Here is a 20788-nt window from a genome sequence, read left to right as displayed (position 1 = left end):
TGGTGTGCAAGTTAGGGCTTCAATGTTATACATAGCTCTTAACTTCTGCTAGTCGGAGCAGACTTTTGTTTTAATTCCTTTTATTTATTATAGAAATTTCAGTAGAAATTCCCATGGCAGTTTACATAAAAGAGATTTTAGAAACAATGAAAATACTGATCAAAGAAATAAGAACAAAGACTTGGTTAATTGTGCAAACTTGATTAATTGTACAAAGTTGATTGATTTGCAAAATTGTCTACTGATTTCAGAGTTTTGGTCTACCTTGTGGCTGTCCATGGTTGTGGGGGGCAGTGTGTGTGTGTGTGAATACAGAGTATACACTGCCCTGACTAAAATGCTTAATTTAGAGGACATCTCAGTGAGCTGAATAGAGGAGGTCATTGAGTGAGTGATTATAGCTTCTAGGTAACTACTACAACCTTCAGTCCCCTCCAACAGCTTTTCTTTTGCTCTCTGGGCATCCAAGCGAAGCTTCTTTCACCCTGTGCTTAGGGTGACTCATGGTTGGGACAGAGCCAGCTCATTGCTGCTGTGAATTAAAGGATCACATTGGTGTACGTAAGCAATGATGGAGGAGAAGTTAGAGGCATGCATTCATTTGCTTGCAGTCTACAAGAGCACAAACACTGTAGTAAACAGTGTGCCTGATCTCTGAGGGGATTAATTTTGTCAAGTCCTCAGCAGAGTTCAACACGTTTTCTGTTTCTTTCCCTGCTGCTATTTTGTGGTTGGGAGGAGAGAGAAGATAAACCAATGATTAAATGCTTGATACATTCAAGCTTAGTTCTGGGTGCGCTGATCTTTGGTAAGTTATCACCTTTACCACTTAGGGAAACCTTCATTGAACTGCAGTCTGCACGGACATCTAATTGACAAGTGCTGCTTGATTTCTGGTCCGGTTATCCTTCAGAGGACTAGGTTTTTGAAACCTGTTTTCTGAAATAACTTGACTGTGTGTCTTGGTTTTTAAACTTGTTATATAATAGTATCTTTGAATACATTTGAGCAAGAAAGAAAAATCACTGTTGACATGACATGAAGCTGCCTATAGTTACTATGGATGGTCTTGGCAGCGATTGTGACTCTCACTTGTTAAGGGAGTTTCCGGGCTAGAAGCATAATTGGTCTGTAGCAGTAACAAAAGGACTACAGAACACGTAGCCTCTTAGCTGCTAAATCACTAGGAATGCTTTTGGAAAACGTCACCATATGTATCCTGTATAGATCCTTCGTTGTTCAGTCATTAAGTCGTGTCCATAGCATGCCAGGCCTTCCTATCCTCCGCTCTCTCCTGGAGTGTACTCAAGTTCATATTCATTGCATCGGTGATGCTATCTAGCCATCTCATCCTCTGCCGTCCCCTTCTCCTTTTGCTTCAATCTTTCCCAGCATCAGGGTCTTTTTCAGTGAGTTTTCTCTTCGCATTAGGTGGCCAAAATATTTCAGCTTCAGCTTCAGTATCTGTCCTTCCAATGAGCAGTCAGGGTTGACTTCCTTTAGGATGGACTGATTTGACCTCCTTGCAGTCCAGGGGACTCGTAAGAGTCTTCTCCAGCACCACAGTTCGAAAGCATCAATTCTTCGGCACTCAGCCTTCCTTATAGTCCAGCTCTCACAGCCATACATTACTACTGGGAAAACCATAGCTTTGATTAGACGGACCTTTGTGGGGAAGGTGATGTCTCTGCTTCTTACTATGCTGTCTAGGTTTGCCATAGCTTTCCTCCCAAGGAGCAAGTGTCTTTTAATTTCATAGCTACAGTCACCGTCTGCTGTGCTCTTGGAGCCCAAGAAAATAAAATCTGTCACTGCTTCCATTTCTTCCCCTTCTATATACCAGGAAGTGATGGGGCCAGATGCCATGATCTTAGTTTTTTTAATGTTGAGTTTCAAACCAGCTTTTGCACTCTCTACTTTCACCCTCAACAAGAGGCCCTTTAGATCCTCTATGCTATAAGCCATTAGGCTGGTATTGTCTGCATATCTGAGGTTGTTGATAATTCTCCCGGCAATCTTAATTCCGACCTATGATTCATTCAACCTGGCATTTCTCATGATGTACTCTGCATATAAGTTAAATAAGCAGGGCGACAATATACAGCCTTGTCGTACTCTTTTCCCAATTTTGAACCAGTCGGTTGTTCCATGTCTGGTTCTTACTGTTGCTTCTTGACCTTCGTACAGGTTTCTCAGGAGACAGGTAAGGTGGTCTGGTACTCCCATCTCTTTCAGAATTTGCCACAGTTGGTTGTGATCCACACAATCAAAGGCTTTAGCGTAGTCAATGAAGCAGAAATAGACGTTTTTCTGGAATTCTCTTGCTTTCTCCATGATCCAGCGAATGTTGGCGATTTGATCTTTAGTTCCTCTGCCTCTTCGAAACCCCGCTTGTACTTCCGGTAGTTCTTGGTTCACATACTGCTGAAGCCTAGCTTGTAGGATTTTGAGCATCACCTTGCTGGCATGTGAAATGAGCGCAATTGTACGGTAGTTTGAACACTCTTTGGCATTGCCCTTCTTTGGAATTGGAATGTAAACTGACCTTTTCCAGTCTTGTGGCCACTGTTGAGTGTTCCAAATTTCTTGGCATATCAAGTGCAGCACTTTAACAGCATCATCTTTTAGGATTTTAAATAGCTCAGCTAGAATACTGTCACCTCCGCTAGCTTTGTTGTTAAGAATGCTTCCCTAAGGCCCACTTGACTTCACTCTTGAGGATGTCCGGCTCAAGTTCAGTGACCGCACTATCATAGCTATCAGGGTCATTAAGATCTTTCCTGTATAGTTCTTCTGTGTGTTCTTTCCACCTCTTCTTAATCTCATCTGCTTCTGTTAGGTCCCTGCCTTCTTTGTCCTTTATCATGCCCATCTTTGCATAAAACGTTCCCTTGAGATCTCCGATTTTCTTGAAAAGATCTCTAGTCTTTCCCATTCTACTGTTTTCCTCGATTTCTTTGCATTGTTCATTTAAGAAGGCCTTCTTGTCTCTCCTTGCTATTCTCTGGAAGTCTGCATTCAGTTGGATATATCTTCCCCTTTCTCCCTTGCTTTTCGCTTCCCTTCTTTCCTCAGCTACTTGTCAAGCCTCATCAGACAGCCACTTGGCTTCCTTGCATTTCTTTTTCTTTGGGATAGTTTGAGTTGCTGCCTCTTGAACAATGTTATGGACCTCCATCCATAGTTCCTCTGGCACTCTGTCTATTAGGTCTAATCCCTGAAATCTATTCCTCACCTCCACTGTATATTCATAAGGGATATGATTTAGGTCATACGTGAATGGTTTAGTGGTTTTCCCTACGTTGTTCAATTTAAGCCGAAATTTTGCAACAAGAAGCTCATGATCTGAGCCACAGTCAGTTCCAGGTCTTGTTTTTACTGACTGTATAGAGCTTCTCCATCTTTGGCTGCAAAGGACATAATCAATCTGATTTCGATATTGACCATCTGGTGATGTCCATGTGTAGAGTCGCCTCTTGTGCTGTTGGAAAAGAGCATGCCTGCCTGCAAGGGCTATGCCATTCACTTCAGTGGAGATGACAATTTTATTTTATTTATTAACTAATGGCAGGAGTGTCTTTTACTGGCTCAAGACTGCCATCCTACCTAGGGAAAGCAGATCTAACCTTGGTTATGCATGCTGTAACTACATCCAAACTAAATTAGTGTAATGCTCTGTATCTGGGGTGCCTTTGAAGACAACCAGGCAATTTCAGCTCATGCAGAATGCAGCTGTTCATGTGCTCTTTGGGACTAGATGGACAGAATATATTACACTGGTTCTGTAACAGTTCTGTAATGGATTCTGGTTACTGGTGCACTTCAACATCCAGTTCAAAATGTTGGATTTGGCCTTTAAAAACCTAAATCAGCCTTCCCTAACCTGGTGTCCTTCAGATGTTTTGGACTACACCAGGATGGGGAAGGCTGCCCTAAATGTTTTGGGGCCAGGTTATTTGAAGGGCACCCATCTGAACCTGCCCATGCTTTTAAGATCAGCATTGGAGGCCCTACTTGTTGGCCAGCATTTAAGCTCAGTTAGATTCCTGAACACCAGAGACAGGGCCTTCTCAGTTGTGGTCCCTGTGAAACAGCCTCCCAGGGGATGTGTGATTCCCCCCCCCTCAACTTGAGTATTTAAACAGGCTTTGAAAACTCACCTCTTTCAAATAGCTTTTAATTGATCTGTTCATTGGTAATGCTGCTGTTTTGTTGTGGTTGCTCTTTGGGTATCCTGTATATTTTTTGGGAAACCCAAATACTTACCTGGTGTAAATAGAAATATAGAGCATGGTCTGGGGGCACATGATATAAAGACCTAACTGAAGCTAAGCAGGTCTGGGTCTGCCCAGTGCCTGGATAGAAGTCTGCCTTGGGTTCCATGATGGAAGAAAAGTAGGATTAGAAATGTACTAAATAGTAAGCTTTGTTGTTCAGTCATTCAGTCGTGACCGACTCTTCGTGACCCCATGGACCATAGCACGCCAGGCCTTCCTGTCCTGCGCTCTCTCCCGGAGTGTGCTCAAGTTCATATTCATTGCATCGGTGATACTATCTAGCCATCTCATCCTCTGCCGTCCCCTTCTCCATTTGCCTTCAGTCTTTCCCAGCATCAGGGTCTTTTCCAGAGAGTTTTCTCTTCGCATTAGGTGGCCAAAATATTTGAGCTTCAGCTTCAGTATCTGTCCTTCCAATGAGCAGTCAGGGTTGATTTCCTTTAGGATGGACTGATTTGACCTCCTTGCAGTCCAGGGGACTCGTAAGAGTCTTCTCCAGCACCACAGTTCAAAAATAGTAAGCTACTGTTCTATTTTTTTTTTCTTTTTAAAAGTGTGACAAATGGAGCTTCCAGAAAAAGAAATCAAGATCGCTTCAATAAGAACTAGCTGTTAGAAACGTGATATAGGCCTTAGCAGCAGGGAGGCAGAATGTAGGTCAATGCCTTTTGTACATTGATGCAATTATTGTGGGAGTTCCCAGAAGAAAATAAAATCTGTGGTCTGTGGGGGGCCAGGGGGGGAGAGAGAAATTAACTTGGGAAAGTATTGGAATTGGACATTTCCCTATTTACTGATCTCCTCTTCCAGAAATGAGATAATGTTGCTGATTATATTAAGGTGGAAGATAGAGTATGGCTATGGTTATGATTATGGTTAATGTAGAAAAGTGAGAAAATTGGATGTGAAGAAACTGGCCATCCTATAGTTTTAGTAGCAGCTGTTGTGTGGAATTCTCTGAATCTTCCCTTCAACTTGGGAATGGTGAGATGGGAGGGCTGCAGGGAAGAGAACAAGATTAAACCAGGGACAATGGGTTTGATCTAGAAATACCCTCCTGTTCACATGGAAGGTATGGAATGGAATGGAATGGAATGGCCTTTGATCACAGAAGGGGGTTGGAAACAATTCTCACTGATTTCCCCCTGCAGTCATTTGTGCACTACCCCCACAATCTCCTCTGCAGCATGGGAGGTGATGTGGGGAGGGAAGTTGCCAATAACTGCCCCCGTCTTTCTGTTAGCAGGTACAAGGAGTGCCCTTTGCACAAATCTGTTCACAGGATCTTGGGATCCAACCCAGTATTTCTTATATGTAGTCCCAAGTGTTTTTTTCCTTCTCACAGAATCATATTAGCTATATTCTGTGCTGTCATCACAGTTTGGAGCTGCTGTCATCTAATTGGGAATAGATGTATTTTGGGCTACATACTATTCCTTGTTTTGATGTTGTAACATCACAAACAAGCTGTCTTTGCAACTTTGCCCTATATAAAGGCAAACTCACCCATTCTGCATCTCACTGATCTGCTTTGGGAAATGGTGGCTCCCTTGAGGCCCATTTTATATAATTGTCATACAGATTGCATATAGTTAGCAATCTTGAAAGATATTTGAAGAGGTATTCAAATCAATCCTCTCTCAGAAAAGGTGATGGCAGGTGATAGGAGGCTCAGACAGAGAGATGTTTTCTTCATTGAGAAATGTAGGTTATTCTGAAATGACATCAATGATCTTTCTCCCCTGTCTAAATTTAAGATGTTAACAATCACTCCCAGGGTCCATAGTGAGCAATCAAACACTTATTTTGAGAGAATAGCTATTGCCATGGAAACATGTCTTAAAATCTAAACCCAATTTTATGCACAACTCCCAAAATAGTTTAGAAAAATCTCCGTGGTAAGAGTGCCATTCTCTAGTATAGATCTACTTATCTCTGAATGTTCAGATTGAGCAGTTTTACATGTCAGCCTCAAATGCACCTTTGAACCTCTCTTTAGTGTCATGTGTGTCATATGTGAATGTTAATGTAGGCAGGGTAGAACATGAAAAGTGTTAATTTGGTATTCTGTGTGATGCTTTCTAGGCTACACTTGGTAAATATCAGGTAGGTTGGCAGAGCCTACCATCTTGATCCTGCAGGAGCCATTTTGTAGGATTTAGTTGGAAGTCTCACCCCTATACCTACAGAAGCTTTCCCATAGCTTTCTGGAAAACAATTGCACAATATTCTTCTTGAATCTATCAACCTCTGACATGAACCCAGTGAGGTTATTTTGCTGCCAGAGTGGTCCCAGAGAAACCTTTCCAGAGTGTCATACCACTTTAATGCTTTTTTAAAAAATGCAACAAAACTTGTTGATGGTAAATTTGTGGCAATTTAAATTAAATAGCTTGTTTCCCTCTTTCTTTTTAATGGCATTCCTTAAAACACAGTGATGAGGACAACAGAACAGCGTGGCTATGTACGCTATACATATGTGGAGACAAAATGACTTGTGTTTCAAGTGTAATGTGTCACAAGGAGTTGAATAGCTTTAAAAGGGGTTAGACAAATTCCAGGAGGAGGTCTATCAGTGGCTACTAAGCTTGAGGGCTATGTGCTACCTCCAGTACCTACGGCTACTAGCTTCCTGGAAGCCGGCCAAGATGATCTGTTTTGTTTTGTTTTTTTGTATTAAGATGTTTTTTACAGGATGTTAATACAAGGTTGCTACCTCTAGTCCCACTTCCCCTCCATGCATTAGCTGGCCCTTCATGAATAGGGTTCAATTTCTCTTAAAATACTACAAGTTTTTCATTAAGACACTTGGTTTATTCCAGTAACCTGCCACCAAGGAATGTTTATCACTTGTGTTTGTTTTTACAAGAAAGAGAAGTGTGTGTGTACATAGCCATAAAGAAAGATTTCCTAGAAAGTATGACCACCTCTTAGGGTGCAATCCTATGCATGTTTACACAGAAATAAGTCCTACAACTTCCAGCATTCTCCAGCCAGTGTAGGACTTATTTCTGTCTAAACATGTGTAGGATTGCATCCTTAATGGTATGAATGGTAACCACTTCTTCAGAATGATATACACGTTTACCATTCTTTTGAAGATATTCTGTGCTCTAATAGAGCATACAACAGGCCAAAGATTATTTGTACTGTCCTTTTAACTGGCTGCTTGAGGTGAAATCTCCTAATGTAGAATTTAGGTGAAATAGAAAATGGGATACTTGCTCATCTGAAAGCTAAAGAATAATGCTAATTAAATTAGCTGTAGTTTGCTCATACTGGAGGGAGATTTGGTTACCTCTAAGGCATAACCTTGTAGAGCGTGTGTGTGTGTGTGTGTAGATCTTCCTAAACATGGATGTTTTGCTGAAATGTTTATTTCAGTGCTTTTCTTGTTCTATGACAGGCTTGTGACCTCATCCCCTTTGGGTGACTGAAGCAGATTATTCTTTATAGAGAGCTGTTCCCTCTGGGGGTGGGGAGAGACTAACTCCTAGCTTCCTAATTATTATTGGTTTCCGTTAGACCATCATCTAGGGCTTAAATAGCTTTCCAGTCTGTCCTGCTTTTTATGTTACCTCTCCTCCCCCAGATCTGATGTTAGCAATTCAAATTAGCATTCTGGCCAATATATGCCTTACATTCATATTACAAACCTGACTGACAACAGCCACTTCTGTATGTGTGAAGACTCCATTAGGCTTTTGAGCTGTACTTCCTCCTCCTTCCTATTCAGATTCCTGACCATTCAGTCCCAGTACTTCTTCAGAATTAATACTGAAGAGGAGAATTGGAGTTCAAGTGTTCATATTGCAAACTCCCTAGGAAACTCCCTGTAATTTCTGTCAGAGTATGTCAAGGCTACCTTTTAGTGGTGGCTGAAAACAGGGCAGGTAAAAGATGCAGATTTTAAATACGTGACACATGGAAGCTGCAACAAAATGTTGCAGTGTATCCTCCCTCCTAGCAGGACTGCTCCTGTTCAGTTTTCCTGCCAACCAACCATGCCCTCTTCTAGCAGGCCTGGCCCATCCCCATCTTCCTTTTTCCCCCAACCATGCCCTCTTCTAGCAGGCCTGACCCATCCCCATCTTCCTTTATCCCACAACTAACACTCGGTATTTCTGTAGTTACCAAGCCTGCTCAATCCTAATTGGGCTATGTTTTGGGGTGGGTTTCCCCTTAAGTTTTAAGAAACAGATTTGTTCTACTTCTGCAAACTTCGGTGTTCCCCTGAGCATGCTGCTAGCTCCCTCTTGTTTGTGTGTGGTTCTGTTTTGGCTCCATTTCTGTTGGCACTCACCACTTGAGTTTACTGTTAGGGGGAGTGATAGTGCTGCTGTTCATGTTTGTGTATGGACCTTAGAATACTGGTGGTGTGTCTTTAGTTGAATAAAAACCCAGTGCAAGCCATGGCAGGTAGTATTGTATGGATGATAGCTCAGGGTGTACAACTGCCTTCGTTCAGCTGAGTCTTACAAACAAGGATAAGTATGTTCTCCAGCTACTCACATCTTCCTTTTAGTACTAGTTGAAATAGAAATAGCTTTGGACTATTTCATTAAATTAACCAGACTAAGGGGGTTGCACACAGATTACTTAGAGGCAGTAAAGATGAAATAATAAACCATGCCTTGGGCTTGCAAGCACCCTCCCTTTTCCTCTCCTCTCCACTTGAACGGAAGCAAGGAGGAGGTCGGAAGCTTTTGCTTCCATTTTTAAATTAACCAAAGATTAATGCTGTGTCTGAACCCAAACTGTAGTTAGCCATATCCTCCATAGTTAAGATTATCAATGGCTACTAGTCATGATGACTACATGCTACCTTCAGTATCAGAGGCAGTATGCTTATGTATACCAGTTGCTGGAGAACATGAGAGGGAGGGTGCTACTGCATGCACATCATACTTGTGGGATTCCACAGGCAGCTGGTTGGCTACTGTGTGTACAGAATGCTGGACCAAATGGACCCTTTGTTTGATGCAGCATAGTTCTTCTTAAGTTCTTAATTATGGTTAACTGAAACTAGCCAACCTCAAACCGTGGTTTATGAAGTGGATGTTTCAATAAATCATAGTTAAGATTAACCACAATTTATCCAGGTTCAGACATAATGCTAAACTGTGGTTAGTCAAACTTGGAAACAAACGCTTCCAATCTCCTTGCAGCTGTGCTCAAGGTAAAGAAGGGAGAGGGGAGTGTGCAAGGCTGAAGCTCCTTATTCCCATCATGATAAACCATAGTTTATTGTTACATTCAACCACAGCCAGTCAGCTAGCCACTGTGGGCCTGAAGACTTAAGTCAAAGGAACGAACCAAACAGTAACATATCACACATTTTTTTCACCTAAAATGTTCAAGGTGATTTACTAAGTAAGTTAAACCCATTTTAAATACACAACATCTGTTAAAATATACAAATTCACACATTTGGAACCATAAAAAAACTGAATTCAACAAATTAATTCACAATGAAAACTGGCTTTTGTTGTTAAACTGTGTAGGGCATTTTATGTGGTCTCTAGAGAAGAATGAAGATTTCTACTATCATGTCAACTATGAAAGTATGCATCAATATTCTGCAGTGAGTTAGCTTAGATCCAGATCCAAGTGAAACTTGTTGTTCTAGATAAGCCCATCCAATTTGTGAGATCCTGCTCTGGCTGGAGCTGTATATATTATAGGAAAAAGTCCTGTACACTTTGTAGTAAACAATTATTATGGCATATGCTTTTGTGGTCTAGAGTCCACCTCATCACATGCTAACTTTCTTTAGTGGTAACTACAGAATGTCTGACATATGCATCTGAAGTGGACTGTAGTTCACAAAAGCTTTTGCCATAATAAAGTGGTTTAGTCTTTAAGGTGCTATGTGGCATTCCTGCCCCTTCCCAGTGAGAATGCCCCTTCTCGAAAGCCTTTCTCACCCCAAGTAGAAAACAGCTTCCCCACACACAATCATGCTGCCATCAGGACCTTTAAGGCTCAGGTCCAACCCACACTCAACCCTCTATCTGTGAGGACACAGTTGTTTATAATGTCACCTGTATTGTTTCTGTAATTACCTTCTCCTTACATAGCCAAGAGCAGAAGGTGTAGGATTTGGTTAAACCAATAAACTTTATTAACTACAGCGAATAAGTTGTTGAACAGTAAATAAGCAATTCTTAATGGTTGTATTAATATCCGTTCTCTCATCCTCCAGATTACACGCTCGAGCAGTCACTTCACAAATCACCACAGGCCTCCCTCTCTCTCTCACAGTTCTCAATCCTAAAATCCTATATCCCTATCAAATCATATCCCTGTCTCTTCTCTGAACCCTGTCTGACACACACAAGCACAGCCCATAGTTTATGTAGCGCGCACGCACACCCTCTCTCACTCACACAGCCAATCATCACACATATGCAGTCCACCATTCTTCCTGCCACTCATCCCACTCTCACCCTAGACATACTCAGCATAAACATAGACTTATAACATGAATATTTTACTCACAGATTCATATATGCAGACATGTAATGTTATTGCTGCAACAGACTAACATGGCTACCCTTGGGAATATATTACAGAGTTTATGTTCAGTTCCGCATCAAGAAAGATGCGGAATGCCCCATGATTCTAGCTCCAGAATGTGGGTGGCCATTAACAGACTTGGAGCTTTAATTCTCCAAGAGGTTGTTTATCAGCAAAGTGAACATGGCTGTTGCCTGACAGAATCCTTTTATGGCATTTCTCCTTTTCTAGGTACAAGTACCAGCTTAGTCAAGAGACTGAAACTTTTCGACTGATGGGTTCAAACACCAAGAGGTGGTTTTATCAGGACCTTAAATATAAAGCAAAATGGCAGGCTTCTTTGCAACCACTGTAGCCCTGTAGCAAGCACTGCTTGCGTTATAGCTTTCTGGAGGGGTCTTCCTCACTTTTCTCATTATCTTCCAGTCTGTGTTATGACGTTCCTCTTGAATTTCACAACAGGATAGTGCTGGCTATTAATGTGCTTTGGTTTGGGCTGCTCTGTGCGTTCTGCTGGCTTGACTAGTATATTCTGCATCTGTGCTTGTTAGCTTCTCTGAACATTGTTACTAATTCTGCTTTATCTTTCTATTCACTGGATCTTTGCTGCTTTCTCTTCCTTTCTCTCCCCTTTACTTCCTCGCTTCCACTGTCGCAGGTTCGGCATGCCTAGTGGGATATAAAAAAACACCACCACCAGTCCCGCCCCGGACCACCTCAAAGCCGTTCATCTCTGTCACAGTGCAGAGCAGCACTGAATCGGCACAAGACAGCTACCTGGACAACCAGGACCACAAGAGTGAAGTCAACAGCCAGTCGGGACTGAGCAATTCCTCAGATAGTTTAGACAGCACCAGACCCCCAAGCGTGACGAGGGGAAGCATTGTGACTCCAGCCAGAGAGCCTCCTGAGTTACCCCAGAAAAATGCAGCCTTGAAAAGTGACAAAGGAACACTGACTAACGAAGAGCCCAAAGTGGAGAATATCCCCAAAAGGAAGCTGTCATCTATAGGAATACAAGTATGGAATTGTTTGTTCTCATTAGCACTAGAAGATGTTCTTAGTGTAACCATTTTTATATGTGCATATCTGTTTAACTGCTCTGGTGGCCTCTCTATGCCTCTAGAGACGTACGACTGTATAAAACTTCAGGGGCCCTTGAGGAGAAATGCAGTAGGGCATATGTAGCAGGCCATTAGGTAAGGATTTCATAGAGCTCTACTAGCCCTTCTGTCCTCTTAGCAGGCCCCTCCATATCTCCACATTCTTTTCAGGTCATGCCACACATAGGGGGGATTATGTAGCCCTGTAGTTAACCATGTGTATAGGGTGCCACAGGAAAAGCAGGTAGAAAGAACTAAGGCTGTCTCCCCTTAAAGAGGGAGTACACAAGCCATGGCCTGGGGGCCACATGTGGCCCTCCAAGGCCTTATTCATGGTGCCCAAGTGTCCCCCTGCTGCTGAATTCCCTCTCCCAGCAATCCTGATACAGATTGCTCTTTCCTTGCTAGTAAGAGCAGTGAGGAAAGAGCAATCTGTATCAGGATCGCTGGGAGATGGGGTGCAGAGTGGGTTCTCCACTTCCTCCCCCAGCAACTCTCATATGGTTTGCTCTTTCCCCACTGCTGCTACCAGTGAGGAAAGAGGCATTTGCATCAGGGTCGCTTGGATGTGTGTATATCTGTGTGTGCGTGCATGCGCGTGCGTGCGCGTGTGCGCGCACGCGCAGGTGGCCCAGCCCCAAAGCCAGCATCATGTGTGGCCCTTGGGGCCAAACAGGTTGTGCACCCTCCCTTAAGTGCCTCTAGAACATGGGTGCACAACCTGTGGCATGGATGTCACAGTGGCACAGGCAGCAAAAGTCTGTGGCAGACACAAACAGGCGCAGCATGAGTCATGGATGTGGCTATGCCATAGTCAGACCTGCAGTTCCGTTTTTCTTTCCTGTGCTTCCTACTCTCTGGCTTAATAGGCTAGATGCAAAATGACACCAAAGCACAGGGCGCGACTTGATTTTGGCACAGTTGCCAAAAGGTTGGCCGTTGTTGATGCAGAATAAGACCAAGAGCCAGAGATGAATGGGATGTCTGCAGGAGGAGAGAGAACCAGAATTGCTGAGTGATCCGGCCTGTAGGGAAATTCCTCACCAGCAGCACCACGTATTTCAGCATGGCACACACTAAGTTTGGAAGTAAGGTCTACCTGCTGAAGCCACAAGAGAGAAACAGTTATAGGGCAGCCATTCTAAGAAGCAATCTAGCATCCATCCTTTTTTGTGTGTGAGTATTTCTCCTGCCTTAAAGGAAGCCCTTGAAACAAGCACGTGTTAGGGTTAGGGAGTTTGGCTCCCCCCAAACTCTAGAGGCATCGGATTTTCAAAAGCATCATAAAATACACTTCGTAAAATCTAACTAGCTCATTTCTAAACCACAAGATGGTTTATCTTGTGAAGAAAAATCCAGTGATGTTGCTTCTCATGCCAGGCACGTCGTACATCCATATACCACATACAGTGAGGTAAAACTTGCCTGTTTCCTGTCAGTCAATAAAATTTCACTTAGTTTGGTCTTTTCCTTTGCAGATATTCTAACTGAGCACTTAGGTAAAACGCATCTGAACATATCAATTCAAACATTGTGTGGCATAGTTCTCAGAAGTGTCATTCCAAGGGTGCTTGAACATATATTCAAATTGGATTTCTATAGAAATGATGATGGTTCTGTTCCTGGATGTCCTATAAAATTACAAGCAGACTTATGGCAATGGTAGGGGTATAGTCAGGAATGTATGCACTGCTGCACTTGGTCCAAAAACGGTGGCTGATTTGGAAACACTTAAAAAAAAAAAGTGATATTCTGCCTTCAGCTGTCAAATTTCCAAAACAGTTACAAGTTGTTGCTTCACTGGAGACTTTGCAGTCAGTCATTTCCCCTGCTGTGCAAAATAGGCTTGCACTCACCTAAGTAAGGAAGTATCTGTATGCAAATCTTAGTGCAATAGTAGTGAGCAGGTACAGATATTCTAAAATGTCAACAAATACCTGTCCTTTGCTACACAAAACCTTCGAGTTTTGATTTATGATGTATAAGAGGCTTTCCAAGTGACCAACTTACAGCAAAAGTGCATGTTGTTCACTTGTTGCAAAGGACCCAGGTGTCTAACCTCCAAATGTATGTATTTATTTATAAAATAATCTGTACCCCATTTCTTCTGTCCTAAAAAGAGCAGCTTGCCAGTTATATCATTAAACAAAAAACAAAAAAACCCAACCAGTATTAAAACAATGCAATAGCGAAACAAGCTTTTTAAAAACTTGGCAAATCTAACATCATCAGCACAAGTTAAGGTGCAGTCATATGCATGTTTAGATAGAAGACAGTCCTACATCTCCCAGCATAGGTGGCTGGGGCATGCTGAGAGTTGTAGGACTTCCTTCTGTCTAAACATGCATAGGATTATTACCTTTCCCCAGTACTTGAAAGTGTGAGAAATGTCGTAGAGGTATTATGGGCGCTTATTGGATAATGCCTATGACATTATAGAGTACTCCTAAGGTGACTTTTGTGCTCATCAAGACTCTCCTTTTCTCACTCCGATCTTTGTTTTGTCTCATTCTCACTTGCAAATGTGAGCATGGTATCGTCCCATTCCCCCTCCCCCCCGAACAGGAATAGTGTGCAGTTTTGAACAGGAAAAAAGCACACTTTTCCAAGCATGCACCCAAATGCGGGCTTTCTGGGCTTTCCCCACAGTAAAGCATGAAACTGCATCTTTTTTTAAATACATTTTTCAAAAAGGATGCATTTTGCAAATGCAATTGCAAGCTCAAGAATGTGTGAGCTTTTTCCAAGCAGGGCCTTTTCCAAGAGAGGTATTTTTGTCACTTTTTCAAACATGAACAACATTCTCGTACATCCCTAAGCACTCCTCTGTCCCTACTCCATTTTGCAATGACATTTACCATCTAAAAATTGTTCAGAAGATAAGCATTCCCCCTTGTTGTACCCCAATTGTAGGACCACTTATATAGCTCTTAAAAATGTGTGTGGGGGGGGAACACTAGCAAACCCTCTCATTTTTCACATCTTCTAGAACACCTACCATGTATTTATTTATTTATTTATCCCCTCCTTTTCTTCATATTTAGTTAGATAGCTTAAACCTGTGAAGTTCCCCTCTCCTGCTCAATTTCCCTTGCATAAAAGGGGGAAAAGTGACCACCTTCTCTCTGTTGTTATACTATTTCATCTCTTCTCCCCATCCTGTCCTTTAATGTTTCTATGGGGAATGCAAAATTACGCTCCTGGTGGTACGTTGGCACAAGCACAGCACTAAAGGAAAAGTCTGAGTTTACAGTGCCAAAGTAAACAAAAACCTTCCATATTAACTAATAAGTTGGTGGCATATTTGCAGCTGGGAAGCGCACTCTCACTCTCTATACCTATAAGTTGTCAAGCCAGTTGGTGCTATATACCATCTTGTCGATAGTTATTGGCGTTGCTCTGGGTACAGTCACTGTGCCTTCACCAAAAAAGCTTTAAGTGCACCATGAACTGCTTTGCTGGAGTCTAGATTCCTTACCAGTGCTACCTTGACACCAATTCTTTATATAAGCAAAAAGCTTTATTTATTGCAGGTAGTTTTTTTCCTGGTCCATTCTTAGATGGATGGTGTTACTTCAAAATATCCAGTTAAAAGCAACTTTAAAGAATATCTCAAACATTAATATCCCTGCTCCTATTACCAGCTGTAGTCCAGCCACTTCAGCATTCTAAATAATTAGGGGGTTGGTCCCAGAGAGATGGCATTTCTCTATGTGCCTTCTTGTTAATGGCAAAGCTGACCCAGTATCTGTATGGCATTGTGTAATAAAGCCAATAACTGTATTGGCTATAACTGTATGTGGCCTGTTCAGAGTTCTATTTTTGTTATGCTCCTGCCTCTAAAGTTCCCTCTAGGGTCGTCTTAGGGTGCAACCCTATGCATGTTTAGACAGAAAAATGTCCCACAACTCCCATGCTGGGAATTGTGAGACCTTTTTTCTGTCTGAACATGCATAGGATTGTGCCCTTATTAAACTAAAGAAAGCATAGAAACTGTTCAAAACTTCAAGCCACAGGTACATAACTACTCAGTTAAACATGCCTGAGTAAACGGAATCAAACGTGAACAGCAACTGTCTTAAAATTATCTTTTAGTAGGACAATGTAACCTCGGTTGCTGTGTCAGCAGCCTTGATTTCCTCTCTCTTCTCCACTTTCTCTTCTTTCCCACCCCACCCCCCAAGTTTGTGGCCATGTTGAGTAAATGTTGGTCAATGAACATCTCTTTTGGCCTCATTTCAGATTCGTTATGGTTTAAAAAAAAGAATATGCTGTCTTTTGGTGTGTGGTGTCTGCATGATCACTCTGTGTGTTTGTGTGCATGCATGCCTCTTTCCTTCTAATGTGAATTCTAGCAGCAAGTTTTTGTGTTTTTGTTTTTTTTGTTTGTATCTTTTTGTTAATAAGGTTGACTGCCTTCAGCCAGTGGCAAAAGAGGAGCCCCCTCCATCAGCCACCAAATTCCAGTCCATCGGGGTACAGGTAGAGGACGAGTGGCGGTAAGTGGAAGACGCAGGCTTCTTCTTCTTTTAAAAACCCCTTCCAGCTGCGGTTTCCCATTTTACAGTTTAGTTCCCTGTTTCTTTTTTCCTATCTCAAATCACAGCTGAGCAGTGGTGGGTCACCAAGCCCTTTCTCAGCAGCATGTGCTCTTGCCCCCAAAAAGTTGGCTTAGTAATGTAAGCAAATCATTGGAAGCCTGAAATGAAAAACAAAAATAGAACTGGAAATGTAATTATAGATGCGTGCCAGGCTTTGTTTGGATGGCCTATTGCAGTAAGCAGGCAACCTTATGATTTTGTCTGTCTGCATGTGTGGTGTGTGCGTATCTGTGTGCAGAGAGGGATGGGCCAGGAAATGCGGTTCAGCTGCAGATGCCATGAACAAAATGCAAACGGTTGTCTCTGTGTGTGCCTTGTAACAAACCCAGCCCCCCATTAGGGCTGCCTCTTCTGATTCTCTCTTACCCCTCTTCTCTTTGTAGCAACAGCCACTCTCGCAACATGTCTACCAAGCAGGATACAGATTCTGACTCGCAAGAACCGAATCACTCTACCTGTAAATCATCCGAGAGAAGCCTCGTGGAATGTCCCCCATGCAACAACTCCAACAGCCTTGATGCCAGTGCGAGGCAAACAGCCGTGCCCTCCCAGATCAAGAGAAACCTCTCCTATGGAGATAGCAATGACCCAGCTCTAGAGCCTTCCTCTCTTCCTCCTCCTGACCCTTGGCTTGAAACGTCCACCAATACTCCATCAGAACCGACGCAACCAGGAGCTTGCCGAAGGGACGGGTACTGGTTTCAGAAGCTGCTGCAGGCAGAGACGGAAAGGTTAGAAGGGTGGTGTCGTCAGATGGACCAAGAGACCAAAGAGAATAATCTCTCTGAAGAAGGTTAGTAAAGTGGCACTGGTGAGAAGTGAGATTGTGAAGCCTAAAATGGGCAAATCTTTTGCTGGCACATAGTATGTGAATGAGTGCAAGGCTGGGCCAGAAAGCTGAGTATTGAGGAAAGCTCTTCATCTCTGTTCTCTAGGGATCTTGCAGAGAAAGGGAGTGGAAACTCTTAATCTTTGCTCACGTGCTTTCTTCAGGATTTTACATTCAATGGCAAGGAACCTCTGTAGCACCTCTGCTCCATTGTTTTCAGTGATACTCTAGACAGAATCTGGAATCTTTACGTTCCTTAGGATCACCCTCAGCTATGTCATCTGCGCTCCACATTCTGAAGAAATGTAAATTGATCCTAAGTAAGAGTGCTTTCTTGAGACCTTCAAATGTGATTGGGGAGTGGATAGGTCTTTTTTTAGAACATATCAGTTCCAAAACTTTTCACTGTGTGTGTGTTCATAAATGCATGCTTGCATGTATATGGCTTTTTTTAAAGCACTTGGAAATATTTAGAATTAAGTCAGTGTCAAGTGGAGAATGGTAAATAGGAAGCCATTGGTCACAAATCTGTGATGAGGACAGTTGTGCTCAAAATGTTGGATACTGATGTTGGCATTATAGCCTTAAATCCCACAGAGGGGCTTTGGGATAGAGATGTGAGGGTCCAGAAAAAAACGGAAAAATTCAGGAGAAAGGGTTTTTTTCTCATTTTTTTCCAAGGATCATTTTTGTTTTTTCCCAAAAAATTGAACAACTTTAAATTATGAAATATTTTCTTTTAGAATTTAAGACAAAGTATTTATGTATTGTTACCCAGCCTATACTACTCCCAAAATGATTTCTAAAAACTATGAAATAAGAACACTTTTATAGAAAGGCTAGAGATGTATAATGTCTGGAAATAAAGAAGCCATAGGGAAAAATGTTTTTTTAATCCTCTCTGTAAGATTCCCAGCATAGTTCTTCTTTCATTCCTTATTAAAATTATTGAACTAAATATATATTCTACTGATAGACATTTATGCTCAGTTTCCCAGCATGTGAGTAGAGCCACCATTGTGCACTCTTGACAGTTTGGGTTTTGTTCTGTAGAGTTCTGTGTTTCTGATGCTCTAGCAGTCATTTAATGTAGTTCTAATCTAGTCAGACAATTATTACAAATTCACTGAGTTTATTTTTTAAAGTTTTAAAATATAATAATTTTATGAGCAAACTACATTTTACATCAAATAACTTTAGGAACAGAAAGGCTGCTTTATGTTCCTAAAGCAGCCCTCCCCAACCTGGTGCCCTCTGGATGTTTTGGACTACAGTGCCCAGCATTCCTGACCATTGGCCACGATGGGAGCTGAAGAAAAGAATATCTGAAGGGCACTAGGTTGGAGAAGGCTGTCTTAAAGCAACAAAGAGATGTGTAAAAGAGCACAAAAAAATAAGTATTACTTATTTTTCCTATTTTTCCAAAATGTCTGTTTTTTCTGGAAAAAAAATTGTTTTTTTCCATGGCCTCCACATTTCTGGAAATTTTACATCTCTACTTTGGGAGAATAGGAAATGAGTCTTAATCTCCCCGCTAGACTTCACTGGCACTCTACAAACAAAGAATCTTGTAGCAGTGTGGCTGTCTGCCATTCCCGATGGTGACTGCTGTATAAGGCATTGCTGTTGGCAGTAGAACAAGGGCTAACAAAACATGCACTGACAGAGGGGCCATGAGTCATTTTCAATGGCGTGACATTAATGGCTCTAAGTAAAAAATCCTTCTGTTACTGAAGGGTGTGTGGGGGGGGATACATCTTTGTGAAGAACAAAAGGAGGCACCTGGACTTCAGATCTCCTTCTGTGTTCTGTTTTTAGAAATGCTTTGTCTTGCTTGCCTTCTTAAGTTTACTTTCTCTTCAGTCTTAGGCAAAGTCCTCAGTGCAGTGGGCAGCGCACAATTACTAATGTCACAGAAGTTCCAGCAATTCCGTGGCCTCTGTGATCAAAACTTGGTGAGTGTGGAAATCTCTGCCATTGCTATAAACTGTAGAAATGAGGGGAATATTTTATCACTTATTAGGTTTTTGCCCAAGAAGTAAAAATAGCAGCAGCATGCTGCCTACTATTTATTCTCTTGTGCCAAGTATCTTGGTGTAGGTGTTTGGGTTTTTATTTGCTCATCCACCTGTTGAATAATCACTTTCCCAAGACAGGCAAAGATTCTGCAGTGCCCTCCTCTCTCTTTCTTAGCCTCCCCACAATCTCCAATATGGGGATAATATTGAGCTACCCTTAAAGGACAGTTGTAAGGTTTACCAAGTGTTCAAATTGCTTCACATACACTCTGCACTCTGAACGTTCAAAAAGCACAATATAAATGTTAAGTTAAATAATATCCAGGTACAATATAAGCTCAGCATTCTGACTTTTCCAAATGTGATAATGCTGATGCCATATTCCATCCATGAAAGCAGTGACCAGAGTTTCCACTGCTCATAGGAGCACATCCTACATAAGAAGACAACATTTGGCTGAACTTGTTCATCCAGGAAGCCTGAAAATTTATGTCTTTATAAAAATAAAACCTTCCTGTACAATAGTTCATCTGCTGTCCAACCGCCTGCTTGAACTGGTCCTCGGTCATATTTCTGTGACCCCTTGGGGTTAAGCGTAACTAGAAATGTGATTCATAATTTTAAAAAAACTGAATTAGGACTGCTCTGGTTGATTGATTAAAAAACACTGTTAGAGTGAACGGGGGTTGCCCCAGCTAATCAGGTAGCAGATTTTATGAATATCATTGTCGGTGCAAGTAACATGAAAAGCTGCAGATGGCAAACACCATCCTAAGAGAGCCAGTCTCTCTTGCACATGCACACACACACACACACACACGGGAGAGAGGGAAGAAGGCTCTTCTAAGATGACACCTGCTAGAACATATATATCATTAAAACAAAACACAAGCATGTGTGCCTTTTTTTCAGAGCTGCTGAAATTTAATTGACTAAAAACACACACAGTTAATGTTTCCTTTCAGTAGACGATAGCCCTATTTCAAATACATTGTGATTCAGGCAGACAATCCCCAAAGTCTGTCATTTATGCCATTATTGTTTTTTGCAGGCTAAGAAACATGTTCTGGATTAATACAGGAGTAACCAAAGGTGCAAACCTATGGTCCATGGGAGGGCATCCCAGGGGCCATAGGATATTGCAGACCTCTCACCACAGTCAGAGTGGGAGGTCTGCACCTGGAGCTCTCCTCATTACCTCAGCGGAAACTTCATCCATCGATCCTCTACTGTTGGTGCTCTGATGACAATAAGTGGGGGTGGAAGGGGTATGTTGGGAATGGATTGATGAGCTGAGGTTCCCCTGACAAAGGAGGAGATACATGCCAGCTCCTTATTTTCCATCTAGCTCCCTCTCCCTCCCTCCCTCCCTCCCTCCTTCTCCCTCCCCTCCCTCCCTCTCCCTCCAGCTCTCCCTCCCTCCCCCTCCCTCCCCCTCCAG

At 42.2% G+C, this 20788-nt stretch overlaps 1 protein-coding gene across 7 annotated transcripts in view; it reads left to right on the top strand.

The window, feature by feature from the left end:
- The window catches only part of DLGAP4 (DLG associated protein 4), a 69597-nt gene that overhangs the window by 38870 nt on the left and 9939 nt on the right, over window positions 1-20788 (top strand). For 2 of the 7 annotated variants that reach the window (XM_084853900.1, XM_084853898.1), the window contains exons 2-6: window positions 11028-11090; window positions 11455-11816; window positions 16307-16398; window positions 16884-17293; window positions 19193-19284. In XM_084853900.1, coding sequence (XP_084710026.1) covers window positions 16903-17293; window positions 19193-19284 — 483 coding nt within the window. In that variant the 5' untranslated portion in view covers window positions 11028-11090; window positions 11455-11816; window positions 16307-16398; window positions 16884-16902. Of the gene's footprint in view, window positions 1-11027; window positions 11817-16306; window positions 16399-16883; window positions 17294-19192; window positions 19285-20788 lie in introns of all 7 variants that reach the window. The other 5 variants (XM_084853901.1, XM_084853899.1, XM_084853897.1 and 2 more) reach the window with 3 other exon arrangements.

This window comes from Heloderma suspectum, chromosome 4 (genome assembly GCF_057233095.1).
Source record: "Heloderma suspectum isolate Gila_16-S chromosome 4, 16-S_ref, whole genome shotgun sequence".
Classification (NCBI taxonomy): Eukaryota; Metazoa; Chordata; class Lepidosauria; order Squamata; family Helodermatidae; genus Heloderma; species Heloderma suspectum.
Note: the sequence above shows the minus strand (reverse complement) of the source record. Positions and strands in the feature narration are given on the sequence as shown.